The sequence below is a fragment of the Opisthocomus hoazin genome, chromosome 6 (assembly GCF_030867145.1).
Source record: "Opisthocomus hoazin isolate bOpiHoa1 chromosome 6, bOpiHoa1.hap1, whole genome shotgun sequence".
Lineage (NCBI taxonomy): Eukaryota > Metazoa > Chordata > Aves > Opisthocomiformes > Opisthocomidae > Opisthocomus > Opisthocomus hoazin.
The window spans coordinates 50,105,169-50,124,130 of record NC_134419.1 but is presented as its reverse complement, the minus strand read 5'-3'; the positions used below and the strand labels follow the sequence as shown (position 1 = coordinate 50,124,130).

General features: G+C 41.2%; 1 protein-coding gene across 7 annotated transcripts in view; it reads left to right on the top strand.

Moving 5' to 3' along the window:
• ANK3 (ankyrin 3) overlaps window positions 1-18,962 on the top strand; it is a 210,864-nt gene that overhangs the window by 166,919 nt on the left and 24,983 nt on the right. For 6 of the 7 annotated variants that reach the window (XM_075423068.1, XM_075423070.1, XM_075423069.1 and 3 more), the window contains 7 exons: window positions 576-701; window positions 1,447-1,569; window positions 2,060-2,086; window positions 3,820-3,901; window positions 8,216-15,916; window positions 16,554-16,628; window positions 18,087-18,218. In XM_075423068.1, coding sequence (XP_075279183.1) covers window positions 576-701; window positions 1,447-1,569; window positions 2,060-2,086; window positions 3,820-3,901; window positions 8,216-15,916; window positions 16,554-16,628; window positions 18,087-18,218 — 8,266 coding nt within the window. The remainder of the gene's footprint in view (window positions 1-575; window positions 702-1,446; window positions 1,570-2,059; window positions 2,087-3,819; window positions 3,902-8,215; window positions 15,917-16,553; window positions 16,629-18,086; window positions 18,219-18,962) is intronic. The other variant, XM_075423071.1, reaches the window with a different exon arrangement.

Genomic DNA, 18,962 nt, shown 5'->3' with positions numbered 1-18,962 from the left:
CTGCTTGTAAATGGCCAATGTGTTTTCCAAGTGGCAACAGGTCCTGGAAAAGCCACTATAAGCCCAGTTAAATAAAGGTTCATAGGAAGGCTGTGTCAAAGATTTTCTTGACAGGCGGCCAAAAAGGACAAGATGGGGGGAGCGTGAGGACCTGCCTCCAAATGGATGCCCCAGGCCAGTCTACAGTGGGTTTTGCCTGCGTTGGTGTTGAGTAGCCCTAGTTGGGCTTTGCAGACGGCTGACTTGCAATTCCTTTTCATGGCCCCTGCAGACACATGGTCATGAGCAGGGCCGGGTTATGGTGAATACGTAGTCACCAACACACTGTTTCTTGAAGGAAATCTGCACATTCTTACTCCAGAAAAGCCACTCATGTAGCTTACGGTTTCCTGAACTGCCTGCACTCATAATACCTTGCCATAATACACAGTGATTTTCTAGTTTGTTGTTGAATTTAATCAGAGGGACACTTGTGATGAACTCAGGAACTATGGTGGGGGAAATTACCATATACTTATGTGCATGGATCTACTATGAAAAGAGGTTTTACTGACTTTTATTTATTGCTTTGATAGGTTCTGGAAGGAAAACCTATTTACGTTGATTGCTATGGAAATCTGGCCCCTTTGACTAAAGGAGGACAGCAGCTTGTTTTTAATTTTTATGCTTTCAAAGAAAATAGACTGCCATTCTCTATCAAGGTAAAAGCAAAATAAGCCAAAGAATTCTGCTGATATTTGCTTCCCGCCCCTCCAGTAATACTTCTTCAGCCTGATAGGACTAACTTGCCCTGAGGATGTAAGTGTTGTTGTTTAATATGTGAATACATGGAGAGGGTGCTTGGCATGAAGCCACAAAAGAGCTGCTGGCAGAGCTGGGATCAGATAGCTGTAATATGGATTCACAGCATTTTATTAAAACCATATCTCAAGTTAGACCTTCAGAATATTGCCAGTAGATCACTATTTCCCAGGGACTAAGCAAAGCATATGCATTCAGTAATGTACTGTACAGCAGAACAGCCTCCAAAACGTCTGCACAGACTATTCATCTCTAAGGCACCACGAATGGACGCTCACTTTCCTTAGCTGCCATGCAAAAGATGTTTTTAAGTATTTGGTGAGCACAAGTGCAAAACCTGGCAGGAAAAACTGAAGGCGAGTGGGAAATCCCCCTGTAATATTCCAGTATGAAACTGCCTAGTAGGACTCGATGTCTTGTCTCGCATGGATTTACCATCAGAGGGCTTCAGGCTGATCTAGCTCTTTCATGGTAACACCTTTTCTCCTTCAGCACCTCAGGCTGAACTCCACCAGCTCAGTAGCATTGGTCCTTGCTCATTAGATAGCTTCTTGTGGAAAGAAACTCTGAGAAACTCTCCAGAAACCTCCTCTAGGTATCTGAATTACTACATATTACTGCTCTGCACTAAAATTTCTTTTGTAGGTAAGAGACACCAGCCAGGAACCGTGTGGTCGATTATCGTTTCTGAAAGAACCAAAGACTACAAAAGGACTGCCACAAACAGCTGTTTGCAACCTGAATATCACTCTGCCAGCACACAAAAAGGTATTTTTTAGGAAAAGTAACCATCTTCCTTAGGGTTGGTTTGATTTTATTTTTGCTCCTTTGGTTTTTGTCCTTTTTTTTTTTTCCCTGCTAGTGATAAAGAAACCCTGTGAAATGCCAGTAATGAGAATGCTTTGGAATATGATAAAGGCTTTTTCAAATTTATGTTTTATTGGTTTCCTGTATGTAGAACGCTTTTAAAGTCTCTTGTTACTGTGGTGTCAAGTTCCTATAATTTTTATGATTCTGTTTGCAGCTCATGCTTCAGCCTGCAAGTCATAGGTTTATGCTTTCAGTAATGTCACGTGTTGATTTGCGTTGGATGTAAGATTTGCTTTTTTCTTTTGTGTTGACGTTTTGGATTTGCTTTGCCTTATAAATCAGCTTGCATTTTGTGCTCCCGATTTGGTCCTTTTCATATCCTGATATTCTTTTCCCTGCTGTCCATTATAATATTCCTTGTCTCTGCAATGCATCTTGGGACCAAAAGGAAACAGAGTCAGATCAAGATGATGAGGTAATATAAACACTGTCTTCTGTTTTTTATTTCCTTCAGATTTAGTGAAGAAAAGTAGTGTTATAGAAAAAACAAACAACTATTTTTAACTATGGCATTGAAATGATAGCTACAGAATAAGCATATCCTCGGCATCTGATAGTCTGTTGCAAAACAGTAGAAGTGTACAAATGTGGAAAAAACATGATTATATTATGAAATTAAACCAAGCATTGAATAATAGCAGTCTAAAATTTAACTCGTTTTCTTCTGAAAAAGGATATAGTTATAAAGTTCAGACCAAGTCTATTTTTGGCAAAATGAAGAAGAGTTTAGTGGATATGATTTTACTTCTTGGAGTAATACTACCAATGCTTTGGTAACTTGTATTTCGGAGAAGGAAAGAAGTATTGCTGAGGCCACAATAGTGGCCTATAATATTTTACTCCTGAAAATAAACAGAATTCTTCTGAGAAAGTAAAAAAGCCACAGGCAATTTCTAAATATTGTGTACAAATCTATTTTCAAATAAATCTCTTATATTTGCAGCTTAAAAACCCACTGTTTGTTGGCAACTGCAACATTAGTTTATCAGGAAATTGAGTGGGTTTTACTCATTAGAGGTAGTAATAAGTGAGATCATCTTATAGAAGAAACTACATAGATATGTCCTGTTTAGCTAGCAGTAGTTTTCTTTCTTCTCTTCCTGGTGGCAAATAAATAGCAGTAGCCACCTGCTGATTAAAATAATAAAAAAGCCCAGACCAAAATACTCCTTACATGTTAAAAAATAATAATAGCAATCTCATCACTTTGTTTCCACAGGATTTATTCCCAGTGAGCTATTATAGAGCTACAACAATAGTTTTCTTTCTAAACAAACCGTATTTTTAGCCACATAATCAAGTGAGCTGATCTCTGAAGGACTTTTAATATTTAAGACCTCACACTAGCAGCTATGCCACTGAATGCAGCGACTTACGATGCAATTTATTAGTTAACAATAGTAGTCTGCTTTCTAATCTGCATCTTTTGCATTCTGTGCCTATTAAAAAAGTCCCCTCCCATGCCTTTTTTGTCCTTAATGTATTCACTTTAAAGCCAGTGTACATTGTGGTGTATGTGCTTTCAGGACAAATTAATTTGGGGAGAAATATTTGATCGGTCTGAGTTGTACTCTTATGAATGTTTTATGTCTGTTTCTGTAGTCTTTTGTGTTGATCTCCTGTTTCTAGCCAAAGGTGTTTTATTTTACAGAAAATGAATAATATCATACCATTTCTAGTAGTGTGAAGCAGTTTATTAAGTGAGAATGGGATATTATAATATCAAGATACTTTAGGGTAGGATCATGAGCTACATCTGCTATCTAAGCTCTGCTACCTCGTAAGCAGAGACACTGTGAGCAGGAGTGAAGCCATGGGGTCATCTCTTGGGGTTGCAGTCTCTCCCCTGCTTGCTCCAGAAGGGCAGTCAGTCACAGCAGGTTTCTGCCACCGCCAGTCGCCACGCTCCCTGCTCCACGGTGCCAGACGCGCATTACATGGCAGACAGGAATGGAGACCTGGCCATTCCCTCCCTGCTTGCCCAAATTTGGCTTTGGCGTGCCTTCCTGAAGCTGAACGCAAACGTCCGTTCTCCCTTGCGGGGGTGTGTACTGCAAAATGCCGCCCGTCATGCGGAGGTTTGATCGGTCTGTTCAAATGGGGGATAGCGACACTAAAGCCACTGAACTGTGTTCTGTTTTGTTGCAGACGGAGAAAGCTGACCGGCGCCAGAACTTCGTCTCCCTTGCTTTACGTAAGCGCTACAGCTATCTGACTGAGCCTGGAATGAGTGAGTTGCTCTTACCAAAGTACTAAACCATATAGACATGATTTTTCATAAGAAGAGACATTTTTTCTATAAACATTGTATTTGGTGTCACTCTGGAAAAAAATAAATAGGGAAAAAACCCACCTGTCTGAAACAAAACTCTTGGATGGTCTGTGAACTCTTGTGTTGTGAGAGCTTGAAGAATCCTGACTGGCAAATGACGTGTGTTAGTTAAGTACAAATATAATAATTTTTTAAAATGCCATGTAGCTCCAGAGAGGAAAATTGCAAATCACTTTCAAAAAGAGTCTGTTCCTCTTCCCTTTGAAAGATTAGAGAGAGCTGCTGTAGGAAGGGATGTATGCAAAAGTTCAGCAAGGCTGGAGAATGCCATTCAGATAAGCACTTAAATGTTTAGATGCTTAGCCAAAATGGACTCTCTCATATTTTATTATTTTCCCTCTTCTTTCTCCTCCCTTTCCCTTTTTCCTCTGTTCCCTGCAGATGCTTTTTATTCCCTGGCACAGCATGTTGCTTCCTCTTAAACTTGTGTTCCCCTTGATCAGAACTGTGGCATTACTTTCCTTCCCTGTTAAATACAATAATGTATTTGGCTTAGCTTTTCTTCCCTCACCTCTCCCATCTGAGGTTAACTGCTGTTGTTCCCCATTCCTAGGTTTTTTCTTGCCTTCTTTTTCCCTTTGTGACTTCTCAGTTGCTACCCTGCAACAGACCCTTTGATATAATTCCATAAAATCCGTAGACACGCTTCATCGGGTCTTGGGAGTTCCCACTGGATGGCTGCTGTTTAATTATCCTATAAGATCTGTGGCTTCTTTGGATCAGATGTGCTGCAGAATATATTACACTTCTCAGGCCTGGAAGAAGACTTCAAGCATATAACATCTGAAGAAGCTATCAGATCTGCTGAGACATCTTGATGGACTGTTAAGGTATCGTCAAAATCTTGATGGAAACTGAGAGAGAGGGAAAATGAAGTTGCTTGAAAGGAGTTTGACTGCGTATGTTGCTTACAATTAGTTTTTCAGACCTCACTGAAGAAAAAAAAGTAGTTTTATTTATTCACCAATAGTCCATTAAGTCTCATTTGAAAAGTTGGAGGAGAAAAAACCTAAACCCACTTGAGTTGTACTCAAAAAAAAAAAGACGTGTTAATGCAGTAGAAGTCCCTGACCATTCTTTAACTATTTTATCCCTTTTGGCAGTGGTTACTACTTAGGACTGTGAGCTATCTAAACATGGTAGGTAAAGATTATTGTGTTTGTCAGGAAAGATCGTAGACAGTGGTCTGGCCATCAGCCGGAGCATCACCGCCTGTGCACATGGAGCATGTAGTCGGTGCACCGTGCTGGTGCAAGAGGAGGACGTGACCTCAGAGGTGCAGCTCTTCCAGAGAGCACACGCTACCAGGTGCAGAGCCAGGACTGCTGCTGCGGCTGCTTTACATGGCAGGGTGTTTTCTCCGGTGATTGGATATGAGTGATGGACCTCTGCCTATTTCCAGCGAATTTGATGGCACAGCTCCCGCAGTTTTGGTAGCAGCGGGGGTTGTTCGTTTTACTCCCACAAGATCGTGCATGTGTGTGCACTGATTTTTTTTTCTAACTCTTCACTGCTGCCAGTGTCGGTGCAGAAGAGAGTGAGGCAGATGGGATATTCCCCTGCCTCCTTGTCCTTACCCCTGCTTGGGGAAACGGACCAAAGGGCCTCTCTGCTCTTCCCAGTAGGGAGATCCCCATAGAAGGGGAGTGCTGCAGTGGTTACACCTGCTCGGTCCTGGCTGTTTGCTGGCAGCAGCAGTGGAGCTGGGCTGAGCTGGGGCCACTTGTATGGGTTCAGTCAGTACTTTCAATTACCGGCTGCAAGCAAGGAACTGTAGTTTGGTGCACAGAAGGTAGTAACTAACATCTGTTTTCTGATAAAATCTTGGATGCAGAGTGATGGAAACTGTTACGACCAAGAGCGTCCAGTAGCCAAAAAGGGCTGTTACATAAAACCACTCTTTAGAATATTATCCCACTCTAGTATCTTGCATGGTTTGGAGATTTCTTTGCTATTTCAAAATAGTAAAATTCTCCAGTTCCCTGCTGCTTGAATTATGTCATAGGTGCCCACACTGGTAAATTACTCCATTTTCTTTGCAATTCTTCTTCTAAACTGCAATAAGGAGCACAGAAAAGGCATCTTAAGCGTGTCTGAATCCATGATTTAACAGGAGAAAGAGCAGTTAAGAGGGAAGCCTGTTGGTTTGATTGCCTCACTGGCCAGTTGTGATAGCCGGGCTCACTGCAGCGCAGTGGGGTCCCGCTAAAGACATTTCCAAACAAAAACTGCTGAACAAGTTCTTTTGCTCTTTGTTGTTCTCAGAACGATTCTGGGCTTTGTTTCTTGGACTTGGGACTGTGTGAACTTTTGGTGAATGATAGGAGCTGCTGCTAATTAATCTTCATAATAAAGTTAGCTCATTTAATGAAGTACACTGTGTTTTCTTCTTTGAGGGAATAAAGAAGTATGTTTGTACTTAAAAATAAAATTGCAAGGAAAAATTGATGTTTCTTGACATAGGCTGTGCCAGTCAGGCCTAGTATTCAAGCTCTCTTCAACCTAAATGTTCTCATCCTGCAATATTACCAGCCATCCACATCATCTTCTGGGCTTTGATTGGCTTCTATAGGGCCAGCGCATTTCTCCTTGCAGGATACGGACCTGTGGTATACTGAATATTCACTATTCTATAAGAGTGTGTGTGCTTTAAGTTCAGCAGTTTAGTATTAGTCTTGTTAAGCTTCTTTCACTGTTAAGTTACTGTCTGTCTATAAGACAGATCAAGCAGACTTGACAAATTATTAGTGTAACTTCAGAGAAAGGTGTGTTGAATAAGTTGTTTGGATATTTTAGCTCCATTTCTAACTCCAACTTCAAAGAAAAAAAAGCCCTCTAATTTACTTTCAATGTCAACTCTCTGAATATTATTGCTGTACCAGAGGATATGTGTGCTGTAATGGGATTCCCAGAGATACCGTCTTCTGGTATGAGTACCTCCTGTGATGCAAAATGTGGTTGATGACGATTTTGTTTGAAATGCCTATGAATAAGGTGACTGTTCTGGGGGATGGTAACAGTTAACAGGTTTGTCCTTGCTAGGAAGTTTTTGCATAATATATTGTTCTTTGACTGCTTTTCTAATGTTACCTTTTGAGAAATGTAAAGTTGAACAGGTCTGTCTTTGAGCTGATACAAGAAAACTCCTCAAAAGGTACCAAGACACTACATATTGTAGAAAAAGTGTACTCTTCTTTTAATGGCCTCTTGTGAAATGATTTTGTAAGGTTTACATATTTGTGCTTAATACAGCATACAAAATGTATTAATCTGTGTGCTTGTTTTGACATGATATATTGTGCATGGACAAAAACTGATTCAGTTGCTTTGCTTGCTCACGTTTATCATGTATCATACTTTCCATATTTCATGTATGACATATGCTTCTTAAAACCATTTCATGTAAAGTTTTACTTTAGCTTTTACAAAAAAAAAAGGAATATTGCATGAGAAACAAATGCAAAAATTCCTTTTCTTTCTTTCTTTTTGTTATTTTTTTAAATATTGACTCAGAAAAGCTCTTGCTCTTATTGGCTTTGTGAGTGTGAAGCATATCTGAATTGTGCATGGGAGACATAGATTTGAATTTATTCCAGTTGCTTCACAGTTTGCACATCAATTGCCTGTCACTTAAAGGAATTTTGGGTTCTGCATGAAATAGTTCTGAGTGGTTTAAAAAAAAGATTTTAGCTATATAATGTCATTTTACGCAAGTTTATATTTTGTATAGGTTCAATATCTGAATAGAACAACAACTACAGAAATTATTAAAAGGATAATTCTAATAGTTGTGCAAAGCAGAGACATACCTAAACAGGCAAAATAAACTGATACGAATATTTCAGAAGTAGCACATCAGAAAGTCAATGGGAAGTAAGAGAAGAAATTTTGATGTGGCTTTACTTTTACCTTATAAATTCCTTCTTTGTGTTTTCTGTTCTTCATTGTTTGCAGATTTGGTTGCTATGTGCTTTCTGTCTTTCATTTCACGTTGCTTTTTGGTTTAGACCAGTCTCCAGTGTATGGCTTATTCCTATTTTTTTGATTCCTTTTTTCAGTCTTCTTTTGCCTCCTTCATCCTAGCTCATGCAAACAATTGTACTTGCTTTATGTAATATTACAACGTTTACTGACCAATTTTCTCCTCTGGTCTCTCTGTTTTTCAATCATTTTTGTTGATTTTTATGTTTGATTTTAATTTAACAATTTAAGAAACAGTTGAACGGAGTGCAGGAGCAACAAGATCCCTACCTGCTACTTACTCATACAAGCCATTCTTTTCAACACGGCCATATCAGTCATGGACAACAGCTCCAATTACAGTGCCTGGGCAAACCAAATCAGGCTTCACTTCCTTATCAAGCTCTTCCTCTAACACTCCTACAGCTTCCCCATTAAAATCAATATGGTCTGTTTCTTCTGCTTCTCCAATCAAATCCACATTAGGAGCTTCTACCACGTCTTCAGTTAAATCTGTTAGTGATGTAGCATCTCCGATTAGATCGTTTCGGACAATCTCTTCACCAATAAAAACTGTGGTATCGCAGCCTCCCTACAATATGCAGGTTACATCAGGCTCTTTCATCAGAGCTCCCGCAGTCACAGAAGCTGCCAGTCTAAAAGGGCTGGCATCCACTACCACATTCCCCTCTCGGACATCGCCAGTGACTACTGCAGGATCTCTCTTGGAGAGATCGTCCATAACCATGACGCCTCCAGCATCCCCCAAGTCCAACATTAACATGTACTCCTCAAGTTTGCCACTTAAATCGGTCATCACATCAGCATCTTCACTTTTATCGTCCCCTCTAAAGTCAGTGGCGTCACCTGCTAAGTCAGCAGTTGATGCTGTTTCATCCTCTAAAGTCATGATGGCCTCGTCTCTCTCGTCGCCAGCAAAACATGTAGCTGGGCACACAGATGTACCATTGCTTAATGGATCTGTGTCACCTCTGAAATACCCATCTTCTGCCAACTTAATAAATGGATCCAAAGCTGCAGCTGTTTTTCAAGACAAGATCGTTGCAGCTGCACATTCTGCAAGTTGTGCTGCTAATGCAGCTGCTGACACAGCTGAGAGAGTGTTTTCAACAGCTACAACAATGTCTTTTTCTCCACTCAGGTCATTTGTGTCCTCAGCACCATCAGCTTTCCAGTCAATGAGAACTCCTCCTGCAGGTGCTTTGTACACAGCCCTTGGGTCAATATCTGCAACTACCTCATCAGTAACTTCATCGACAATAACAGTGCCAGTATATTCTGTAGTCAATGTTTTGTCTGAACCAGCACTAAAGAAGCTCCCAGAGTCGTCTTCACTTACAAAATCAGCCGCTGCGTTACTGTCACCTATTAAAACATTGACTACAGAGGCACGCACACAGCCTCCCTTTAATCGAGCTTCATCTCCAATAAAATCATCCTTGTTTTTAGCACCCTCTGCTCTCAAATTGTCCACACCATCTTCTTTATCCTCCAGTCAGGAGATACTGAAAGATGTTGCTGAAATGAAAGAGGATCTAATAAGAATGACTGCAATATTGCAGACAGATGTCGCAGAGGACAAACCATTCCAACCTGAGATACAAAAAGAGGGTAGAATTGATGATGAAGAGCCCTTTAAAATTGTTGAGAAAGTAAAAGAGGACTTAGTAAAAGTTAGCGAGATTCTGAAAAAAGATGTGTGTTTAGAAAGTAAAGGGTCGGCTAAAGTATCCAAAAGCGATCAAGGACACCTGTCTGAGGATGACTGGGTAGAGTTCAGTACAGAGGAGATTGATGAAGCGAGACAGCAAGCTTTGACAAGCCCTCCTATATCTGTTCCAGAGAAGGTCCAAATTAAAACTAAAACCATGTCGGAAAAGGATTATAGCTTGTCAAAAGTTATTGATTACCTAGCAAATGATATCGGTAGCAGTTCATTAACAAACATAAAGTACAAGTTGGAAGAGGGGAAAAAAGAAGGTGAAGAGAGACAAAAGCGCATTTTAAAACCAGCTATTGCTTTGCAGGAACATAAACTTAAAATGCCTCCAGCCTCCATGAGGCCTTCAACATCAGAAAAGGAGCTGTGTAAGATTGCAGATTCCTTTTTTGGAACAGACACTATTTTAGAGTCTCCAGATGACTTTTCTCAACACGATCAAGATAAAAGTCCCTTATCTGACAGTGGCTTTGAAACGAGAAGTGAAAAGACACCTTCTGCCCCACAAAGTGCTGAAAGCACGGGGCCAAAACCACTTTTCCATGACGTACCCATCCCTCCCGTCATTACAGAAACAAGAACTGAAGTAGTTCATGTTATCCGCAGCTACGAGCCATCGTCCGAAGAAATTCCAGAGCAGAAAGCAGAGGAGCTGCCGGCCTCGAAACCTACTCCTGCGTTTATGGAGCCGGAGCAAAAACCTGCTGCATCTATTAAAGAGAAGGTTAAAGCTTTTCAAATGAAAGCCAGCAGCAGCGAAGAAGATGACCATAAGTGTGTCCTTAGTAAAGGTGTCCGAGTAAAAGAAGAAACTCATATCACTACAACAACTAGGATGGTTTATCATAAACCTCCATGTACTGAAAGCACGTCTGAAAGAATTGAGGAAACAATGTCTGTTCATGACATAATGAAAGCCTTTCAGTCTGGACGTGACCCTTCCAAAGAGCTGGCAGGTCTGTTTGAACATAAATCATCAGTAACATCCGAAGTCAGCAAGTCTGCTGAAACTTCGCCACAACATGCAGAGAAGGACAGCAAAACGAAACCCAAACTGGAGCGAATAATAGAGGTCCATATTGAAAAAGGTAATCAGGCTGAACCTACTGAAGTCATTATTAGAGAAACAAAAAAGCATCCAGAAAAAGAAATGTATGTATATCAGAAAGACTTACCTCGGGGAGATATTAACTTAAAAGAGTTGGAAAAACATGATGCTTTTCCTTGTTCGGACGAACAAGGTCAGCAAGAAGAAGAGGAGCTCACGGCCGAAGAGTCACTTCCTTCTTATCTGGAATCCTCTAGAGTTAACACTCCCGTGTCCCAGGAAGAAGACAGTCGCCCTAGTTCTGCTCAACTCATGTCTGACGACTCTTACAAAACACTGAAGCTTTTGAGTCAGCACTCAATAGAATACCATGATGATGAGTTGTCAGAACTAAGAGGGGAGTCTTACAGGTTTGCTGAGAAAATGCTTCTTTCAGAAAAGCTAGATGTGTCTCATTCTGATACTGAGGAGTCAGTTACTGACCATGCTCTACCCCTTAGCACAGAGTTACAGGGGTCTGATAAACGATGCAGAGAAAAAGTAGCTACTGCCCCCCAAAAAGAGATTCTCTCCAAAATCTATAAAGATGTATCTGAAAATGGTGTAGGTAAAATGTCTAAAGATGATCATTATGATAAAGTGACAGTGTTACACTACACTGGAGATGTTAGTAGTCCAAAACATGCGATGTGGATGCGCTTTACTGAGGACAGATTAGACAGAGGTAGAGAAAAGTTGATATATGAAGACAGGGTGGACAGGACTGTTAAAGAGGCAGAAGAAAAACTGACAGAAGTATCACAGTTTTTTCGGGATAAAACAGAGAAGTTGAATGATGAGCTACAGTCTCCAGAGAAAAAGCAGCATAAAAAAAATGGCAAAGAAAAACATTCTAGCCAGAGCTCTGCCAGCAGCAGCCCTGAGAAAGTTCTGCTCTCTGAATTGCCACCGTCCGGTGACGAATGGAGTAAGGTGAAGCAGTATGCACATGATGGGAAATGCTTTCCCAAAGTGGATGAGAGAAAAGCGTCCAGTTTGCCCAGCAGCCCTGAAAAAAGGATATTTGTGCAACCTGCAGAGGACTCTAAACAAACTATGGAACACAAAGGAAGCACTCAGCAGACTGAAGTACCGGAGGTTTCACAGACTGGATTTCAGCTGAAGCAATCAAAGCTCAGTTCCATTAGGCTTAAATTTGAACAAAGTATAAGTCCAAGGAGTAAGGACATAACTCAAGAAGAAAAAAAGCTGGATGGTCAGTCCAAAATTCCAGTAAAGAAATTGCAAGAAAGTAAGTTACCAGTGTATCAGTTTTATTCCAGAGAGAAACACGCAAAGCAAGTAGAGGTCATTGATGGGAGCGCAGCTTTTCAGAAAGAGGTGAAAATACAGGAAGAATGTGTTCCAGGTAAAGGGAAAGCTATTGAAGACTTTCATGCTCCAGACACACAAAAACAAAGAACTGAGATGAGTAAAGGCGTGCCAGAGTACTTTTCAGAACCGCAGGCAAAAGACCTGGTATATGGCTCAGACTCAACAGCAAAGGGACACTGGGACAAAAAAATCTATCGGACGTGGGAAAGTCCTGGAACTTCTAATCACAAAACACAGAAAGAAAAACTTTCACATGTGCTGGTTCCGGATACAGTAAAAGAAAACCACGTTGATCATGCTGAAGTGAAAACTGACAAAAAAAGTGAATTTATCACTGTGACAGAGCACAAACTGGCAGCAAACGGAATTCATTCAGAAGAAGTGAAGGAACTGACTGTAAAATCTCCCTCAAAAAGGGTTTTGTACAGAGAATTTGTTGTCAGGGAGGGGGAACGTAATGGTGAAGTGGCTGATAAAATATCCAAAAGGAAAGAAGAAATTGCTGTGTCCCATATTCCAGTCAGAATTGTTGAGGAGAAGAGAACCACTCTTGATGGTGTCTATGAACTTTCAGCTAAAGTAGCCAAATCAGCTGTGATTAAGGAGAAAGTTGAGAGGCAGATTGATTATGTGGAAGATGAAAAAATAAAGCATTCAGAAATCAGAAAAGTTACCAAGCAGCAGAGCTCGATAGGTCTAAGTTCTCCTGATGAGGAAATGGAGATATCCCCTAGCAAATCACCAGATTCTTTAGAATGTAGTCCAGGAAAGGAATTTCCCTCGAGTGAGTTAGTTGACCCCAGTGACAGTGATTACTTGGATAAAGTTGCACCGCTAGTAAGCACTGAGGGAGTAAAAGAAATTAAGACCTTACCTGTTTATGTCAGTTTTGTTCAAGTAGGAAAGCAATATGAGAAAGAGGTGCAACAAGGAAATATTAAAAAAATTGTCAGTCAGGAGAGTAAGACAGTACAAGAGACAAGGGGGACATTTTACACAGCTAGACAGCAAAAACAACCTCCTTCTCCACAAGGTAGTCCAGAAGATGACACACTAGAACAAGTGTCCTTTATAGATAGCTCTGGAAAAAGCCCGTTAACACCAGAAACACCGAGTTCAGAGGAAGTGAGTTACGAGTTTACATCTAAAACACCCGACTCACTAATAGCTTATATCCCAGGCAAGCCCAGTCCTATTCCTGAGGTATCTGAGGAATCAGAGGAGGAAGCAGAGGCTAAGTCAACATCTGTAAAACAGGCAGAGGTTGAGGAACCACAGATTGACAAAGCGTTGCCTAATCATATAAATAAGGACTCTAACAAAAGACCCAAAGGTAACAGAGTTGCCTACATTGAATTCCCTCCTCCTCCACCACTGGATGCAGATCAAGGCGAGTCGGAAAAGAAGCCTCATTATTCCACTGAGAGTGAAATGGAGATGACGGAAGTGAACTTGCAAGATGAACATGACAAATGCCAACTGGCTGAACCTGTCATAAGAGTACAGCCGCCATCTCCTGTGCCACCGGGAGCAGATGTCAGTGACTCCAGTGATGATGAATCTCTCTATCAACCTGTTCCACTTAAAAAGTATACATTCAAACTGAAAGAACTGGAAGATGACCAGAAAGAAACCTCAAAACCCAGAGCCCCTGAAAAGACTGAGAAACAGAAAGAGTTAGGACATCCCACTTCTGGGAAACCTAATGAGTTTGACATTGGGCTTGATTCACCCCAGAATGATGTAGTGCAAAATGGGAATAACAATGACCAGTCTGTCACAGAGTGTTCCATAGCAACCACTGCAGAATTCTCCCATGATACCGATGCGACAGAGATTGACTCTCTTGACGGTTATGATTTGCAAGATGAAGATGATGGTTTAACTGAGAGTGATTCTAAACTTGCAGGTCCTGCAGTTGAAACCAAAAAGGACATATGGACTACAGAAGGCATTCTAAAGCAGACTGATCGCTGCTTTAGCCAGAGTAAGCTTGAAGTCATTGAGGAGGAAGGCAAGGTAGGCCCTGAAGAGGACAAGGCATCTTCGAAGGGTCCAGCTTCTGAAAAAGATGGAGATAAGAGCGAACAGAAGTCAGGGGCACAGTTTTTCACTTTGGAAGGCAGACACCCTGACAGGACTGTATTTCCTGATTCATATTTCAGTTACAAAGTAGACGAAGAATTTGCAACACCGTTCAAAACAGTGGCCACCAAGAGTCTAGATTTTGATCCATGGTCCAATAACCGAGGTGACGATGAAGTGTTTGAGACTAAATCAAGGGATGATGAGGCTAAGCCATTTGGTCTGGCAGTGGAAGACAGATCTCAAGCGACAACACCTGATACAACACCAGCCAGAACTCCAACAGATGAAAGTACGCCAACTAGCGAGCCCAACCCCTTCCCATTTCATGAAGGGAAGATGTTTGAGATGACTCGCAGTGGTGCAATTGACATGAGCAAGAGGGATTTTGTTGAAGAAAGACTCCAATTTTTTCAGATTGGTGAGCATACTTCTGAAGGGAAGTCAGGGGACAAGGGGGAAGGGGATAAAAGTACAGTCACTGCCATCACACAGCCACAGGCAGGGGACAACACTGTAGAAACAAACCTAGAGAGACCAGTAGAAACAACAGCAGTTGAACATAAGCCCATCATCCAGGCCAGTGGAGATTGCATGGAACAAACACTTGGTAGTAACTCAGTGGAAAAATCATCGGCAGCGGTAAACGCTTCTAAAGTTGATCCCAAATTGCGCACACCAATTAAAATGGGAATTTCTGCTTCCACCATGACTCTGAAGAAAGATGGCCCTGGCGAAGTGACAGATAAGATAGAAGCTGTGATGCCAAGTGGTCAGGGATTAGAAAATGAACCTGTAGCAGTGATTGCGAGTTCAGCTTCTAGCCAGACAAGCTGTAGGCAAACAGAAAACTCTGATTTTCCAAAAGATAACTTTAATAACAACAACAATTTGGATTCATCTGCTGTCCCTACAGATGATATTACCTGTAATGTAGTACTAAAAGAACATTTGGAACCGAAATGTTCCCTCCAGAAAGCTAATCAAGCGAAAAGCACTTCAGGAAAAGGTACAGGGACAACACAAGGACACAGAGTAAGAGATAAACAAAAACCACACGGGGAGCAGCAAAAGTCAAAAGAATTGGTAGGGGCTAGAGGAAAATCAAAGCTTCCTGTAAAGGCCAGCTCAGTAAAAGAAGTCTTTTCACAAAATAACCTCCAAAGCAATACAGGGAGTAAAGTGAGAGGGGCTAGTAAGCCGGACAAAGCAAAACAAAATAATTCTTCTCCCTGTCTAGAAGCAAGGTCTAGGATTCCTGTAAAAAATACACATAGGAGTAATCTAGCTAGAAGAACTCCAGCCCTGCCAAAACAAGAGCAGGTAGAGAAAGAAAAACCAAAACAGCTTCCTTCTAAATTACCAGTAAAGGTAAGATCTACCTCCGTCACCATGACAACAGTTAAAGTGAGGAAAAATCAGCTTAGGGAGGTGTGTAAACACTCTATTGAATATTTTAAGGGAATTAGTGGTGAGACATTAAAGCTTGTGGATCGTCTATCTGATGAAGAGAAAAAGATGCAGTCAGAGGTCTCTGATGATGAAGAAGACAGTACGTCAAGGAACACATCCTTATCAGAAGCTACTCAAGTTTACCAGCCTTCCATTACATCGAAGTCTGCTAGAGACATGAGAACAGAGGCAGCATCTATAAAATCAAAGATTGAAAAGGCCGACAGTGAGAGGAGGAGGAGTAAGAGGACTGGTGAGAATGAAGGCAGTCAGGTTTCTGGAGCTCACATGGCTCACCTCGTGGAGATCAAGCCTAGTTTGTAAAACTTTCAACTTGTTGATCCTAGTGCATGAACTGTTGTGATTGCCTGTGAAGTGACTTAACTGTAGTTTTCATTCTGTCATTGTCATCTGTATGTGCTGTCTTATACTCTTCTTTCTTCCTTCAAACAAATCCTGTACTGTAGAAAGCTAGTGAAGCATGCCAAAGACATTCATGTAACTCAAAAATTGATGTAACTCAGAAATTGAAAGATTTCTTTTGTGACAGAAAATTTATTCTGTCAAAGTAGAGAAAATAGATCATAATCTGGTCTTGGTGGTTTCCACCAGTGATTGAACGACTTGTGTGCAGTCTAACAGCTAGATCGTCAGCATGTTTGGTTTCATTACACGACATCATGTAGTTTGACATTTGGCTTTACACAGGTGAAAATCTAAAAGCTGTGAAAAATATTTGCTTTGTAGTTTATTAGGACACACAACCATTCTAGTAAACAATATGAGCACTGGCAACTTAGTCAATTAAAGCTATTCTTTATAATAAACTATTGTCCGGTATTGTGGTTTTCTGTGCAAAACCTTTTTAATTGAAAAATTGTAAATCACAGGTCCACAGAGTCCATGTGAACGGACAGATATAAGGATGGCAATTGTAGCCGATCACCTAGGACTTAGCTGGACAGGTAAGCTTTTCTGCTTTAATATTGAAATTAGTCTTTGCTATTACATTCTGCTTGTATCAGGAGTAGCGTGGCCAGCAGGAGTAGGGAAGCGATCGTGCCCCTGTACTCAGCACTGGTGAGGCTGCACCTCAAGTACTTGTGTTCAGTTTTGCGCCCCTCACTACAAGAAGGACCTTGAGGTGTTGGAGCATGTCCAGAGAAGAGCAACGAGACTGGTGAGGGGTCCAGAGAACAAGTCTTAGGAGGAGCAGCTGAGGGAGCTGGGGTTGTTTAGTCTGGAGAAGAGGAGGCTGAGGGGGGACCTTATTGGTCTCTACAACTGCCTGAAAGGAGGTTGTAGGGAGGCAGGTGTTGGTCTCTTCTCCCAAGTAACCAGCAATAGGACGAGAGGAAATGGCCTCCAGTTGCGTCAGGGGAGGTTTAGATTGGATATTAGGAAAAATTTCTTCACTGAAAGAGTGGTCAGGCATTGGAACGGGCTGCCCAGGGAGGTGGTGGAGTTACCATCCCTGGAGCTGTTCAAAAAACATGTAGATATGGCACTTCGGGACATGGTTTAGCAGGCATGGTGGTGTTGGGTTGACAGTTGGACCTGATGATCTTAGAGGTCTTTTCCAACCTTAGTGATTCTATGATTCTGTGATTTTCATGTAGTCTTTTACCAAAAGCCGCAGCAAGGCCACATCAGGCTCTCCCGAATTCACACTGAGCCCAGCCTCCCAAAACATGCAACGTGTTGCTGGGCAAAGATACCTAATAGGAAATTATCCCATGGTCTTGCAATAAAACAAACACAAACTCATAGGGAAAATAGCTAAAATGGCTCCCCTCTCAAGACGTTCACCCAAGTACTTGAGAGGCTCTATGTGCTCGGGGTCAGGGCTGGCCCCGTATCTGGACACAACGCTCTCCACAACGCCATGGGAGGGTGCAGGGAGCCTGGCAGTGCCCTAGCAAGTCCCTGCCGTCTGGGGGGTTCATAGCCGTACACCCGCCGCACCCCCCGCTGTTGATGGGCAGAGAGCTGGCCCTGCTTGGGCTCGCAGCTGCAGCAGCCAGCTCTCCCTGGGCATCGGTGACGCCGGCGCCGAGCGGCACAGCGAGCTCACAAAGGAGTGACAGTCACCAGAAAAAACAGGTTTTATAAATAAGCGGTGATGAGGTAGTCTCCGCGGAGCTTTTTTCCACCATCTTTAAGTGGATTACTGAGTATAAATGATAATAGCTCACAGAGATGATTGAACTACAAAATTATGTCTGTCTTAGGAAATTGAAATAGGAGTATATAATGCCATGTTTATTGTTATCTGTAAAGTTTGTGTCAGGTGGTTTTGTTGACACCTCTGTGATCTAAGAAAGATTGTATTTTTAAGTCTGACAGGATGATTGGGGGATTTGTGCTTTGTTTGGTGTTTTTGTTGTTGTCTGTTCTCGGTTGCTTTTTTTTTGTCTTTTTAGAACTGGCAAGAGAACTGAATTTTTCTGTGGATGAAATAAATCAAATCCGAGTAGAAAACCCAAATTCTCTTATTGCTCAAAGCTTCATGTTATTAAAAAAATGGGTTACCAGAGATGGGAAAAATGCTACAAGTAAGTTCAAGTAGTTACTTTTGTTGTTTATAAGTTATACCACATTTCATCTGTTGCCTGCTCTAAATGGGTTAAATTGAAGAAAACATTGTGAACATCTTTCACAAACCACTGGTGGGAAAAAAAAATGTTTCAATGATATTTTTACCAGAAGTCAGAAACATGTCGTATTTATTCAGTATATATGCAGAAGGAAAGAATCTGTTCTCCACATCCATAATTGATGGGACAAGTTAGGGAAAGCTTTCCAATAGCAAGGAATGAGAAATATGGAAATAGGATGCCTGGAAAAATTAGGTAGTCTCGCAGTATTGCAGGTCATAAGAAAAGACTAAACCTCCTTCTGTGTGGAGACAGGATTCTGTACTGATTCTGCTGGTTTCATCTCTGCGTTTCACTTCAGTCACTTAAATTGAGAGGTTTTGATTTTTATGTTAGGTCCATGGTGTTTGTTACCATTCTCTAATCCACATGCTCCTACACAGTATTTGAGTCTACTTTGATCTTTTTCACCATAAAAGTAATTTCCAGTATTATTATGTTCTCACAACAAGATTATTGCAAATTAGATTTCATTATGTTCTGCATGAATAGCCTTACATGTATTATTACCTACATGTATACCTATTCTGTTGTTTCTCGAAACAGAATGGTAAAAGGATTTTTACACTCCTTTTATGCTCTAGTAAAAGGGTATTTTGTTTCAGTAGTAAGTAAATAAGTTCTTTAAGAACTCTCTGACCT